The sequence below is a fragment of the Schistocerca serialis genome, chromosome 10 (assembly GCF_023864345.2).
Source record: "Schistocerca serialis cubense isolate TAMUIC-IGC-003099 chromosome 10, iqSchSeri2.2, whole genome shotgun sequence".
NCBI lineage: Eukaryota > Metazoa > Arthropoda > Insecta > Orthoptera > Acrididae > Schistocerca > Schistocerca serialis.
The window spans coordinates 131286345-131288916 of NC_064647.1; the positions used below are offsets into that span (position 1 = coordinate 131286345).

At 51.0% G+C, this 2572-nt stretch overlaps 1 protein-coding gene across 1 annotated transcript; it reads left to right on the plus strand.

Moving 5' to 3' along the window:
* Positions 1-1298: 1298 nt before the first annotated feature.
* Positions 1299-2273, plus strand: LOC126424607 (speckle-type POZ protein-like). Its single transcript, XM_050087346.1, has one exon. It carries the CDS (start codon positions 1299-1301, stop codon positions 2271-2273), a length of 975 nt encoding a protein of 324 aa, XP_049943303.1.
* Positions 2274-2572: the final 299 nt, after the last annotated feature.

The window sequence follows — 2572 nt, forward strand, 5'->3', positions numbered from 1 at the left end:
CGCCAAACACGGATGCGACCATCATGATGCTGTAAGCAGAACCTGGATTCATTCGGAAAAAATGACGTTTTGCCCATCGCGCACCCAGATTCCTCGTTGAGTACACCATCGCAGTCGCTCCTGTCTGTGATGCAGCGTCAAGGGTAACCGCAGCCATGGTCTCCGAGCTGATAGTCCGTGCTGCTGCAAACGTCGTCGAATCTTCGTGCAGATGGTTGTTGTCTCGCAGACGTCCCCATCTGTTGACTCAGGGATCGAGACGTGGCTGCACGATCCGTTACAGCCGTGCGCATAAGATGCCTGTCAACTCGACTGCTAATGATACGAGGCCGTTGGGATCCAGCACGGCGTTCCGTAATACCCTCCTGAATCCACCGATTCCATATTCTGCTAACAGTCATTGGATCTCGACCAGCGCGAGCAGCAATGTCGCGATACGATAAACCGCAATCGCGATAGGCTACAATCCGACCTTTATCAAAGTCGGAAACGTGATGGTACGCATTTCTCCTCCTTACACGAGGCATCACAAAAACGTTTCACCAGGCAACCCCGGTCAAGTGCTGTTTGTGCATGAGAAATCGGTTGGAAACTTTCCTCATGTCAGCACGTTGTAGGTGTCGCCACCGGCACAACCTTGTGTGAATGCTCAGAAAAGCTAATCATTTGCATATCAAAGCATCTTTTTCCCCTCGGTTAAATTTCGCGTCTGTATCACGTCATCTTCGTGGTGTAGCAATTTTAATGGCCATTAGTGTATAATGCTGGCAATATTCAAAGCCCCACTCGCGGCTCCCCGTGGAATCTCCAAGGCATTGGCTCCGGCTGTATTGATTGGCTACAATATACGATTTCTTTCCCCTTTAAGTAGAGAAGGGCCAGTTGCCGTTAACCATCTATTGGGGATGCTCATTGTAAGCTAGCAAGTGTTTAATAGATGAAGTCAGAGTTTGAGCAAAACTCCTCCATTCCTTATGATTTCTACGTTCACGTCCTCTGCTCCCGATGAGTTTTTATTCTTTGCTTTTTATTTCTGCCTGCAACTCTGATATAATGAGTAAGTCAATATTTTGTACTGAGTCTCCAATCGCCTCTTCATCGTTATTAGAAACGTCTGGAAACCAAATAGTTTTATAGCGAGCAACCCAGTCTCCATATGTCATCCATGTTTTGCATATGTAATACCTCCCCCTTTGATAATAGGTACTCAGCCTGATTTGCTGAATTTTTTGTTTGTTGCAGAACAAACCACCTGGACAGCTGCTATTGCGGGAGTAGGAACAGGTACACCAACCGTTATGAAGCACTCACGTGGTACGAGGTTCGAGGACTACTTGACTGTCAGCACATGGACTGTGAAAGGACTTAAAGCATTGGGTAAGGGAACAACCAGCATTGAATGCACTCCGTTCCCCCACCAGAATTCCAGCGATTGGTGCATGGTTCTTCACAACAAGTCGGATGGGCTTCACCTGAGTTTCTTGCTGGCAAAGAGCGGCTCGGAAAAGCCTTTGAGAGCGCAGCTGAAAGCCGACGAGATTCTCCCAGCAGGCGAGAAACGAGAAGTATTCCCACGCGCATGGTACTATTTGAAGCAAGGAGGAAAAACAGAAATGCATTTCATCAGAAAACCTGACGCAACCAAAGACGACGACAACAGCGAGGACGAGATAACACTGCAGTGCGAAATCGGCATACAGTGCATTGTCCAGGACGAGTTGGCTGTAGTAGATGCTGCAGAACCACACGCTAGTATAGTGAGGGGCCTGGGCGAGATGCTGCAAAAAGAAGTCCTCACGGACTTCGGGCTACACGCAGGAGGCACGGTTCTGAAGGCACACAGGGCCTTACTGTCCATGCGGAGTCCTTACTTTGCTGCCATGCTGCAGCCGCACACGAAGGAGGCACGGGAAGGCTTCGTGAAAGTCTGGGACGTGAATTCGGAAGTGCTGAAGCAGGTTTTGCTGTACGTGTACACCGGTGTGGCGCCGGCCCTCAGGGACATGCCTTGGGACCTGCTGATAGCCGCCGACAAGTACCAGCTGCAACACCTGAAGCGCCAGTGCGAGGCCCACATCGCCAGCTGCCTCAGTGTGGACAACGCCGCAGAAACTGCAGCCAACGCCTCGCTTTTCTCCTGCGACATTCTGTGGGACCGCGCGGTCCTTTTCATCAAGCGCAACCTCTACCAGGTGATGCGCACCCCTGGATGGACTGAGACCATATCCACGCACCCGGAAGTCATACAGCGTATCAGCGAGCTAATGGCATGAGAGGGAGAGACAGCTGAACCTGAACCTGAGCTCTGACAAGGGGAATATCAGACATGTAGTGTTCCTTGAGTTTCTCCCGTCGTATTTGATGATCAAAATATCCACGGATGTACTGCCGGTCTACAGTGTCCAACGGGCACAATATTTCGGCGATCATACATGTCGCCATCATCAGGTGAACTGACGGACTGTGCTCCTGTGAACGTGCCGGCACGGAGATCCGTACGCTATGGATGCTCAGGGGAACTGACTCCGGTCGCGGCGGCGGCCGATTTAAATACCCTCCGCCCGCGGCGCGC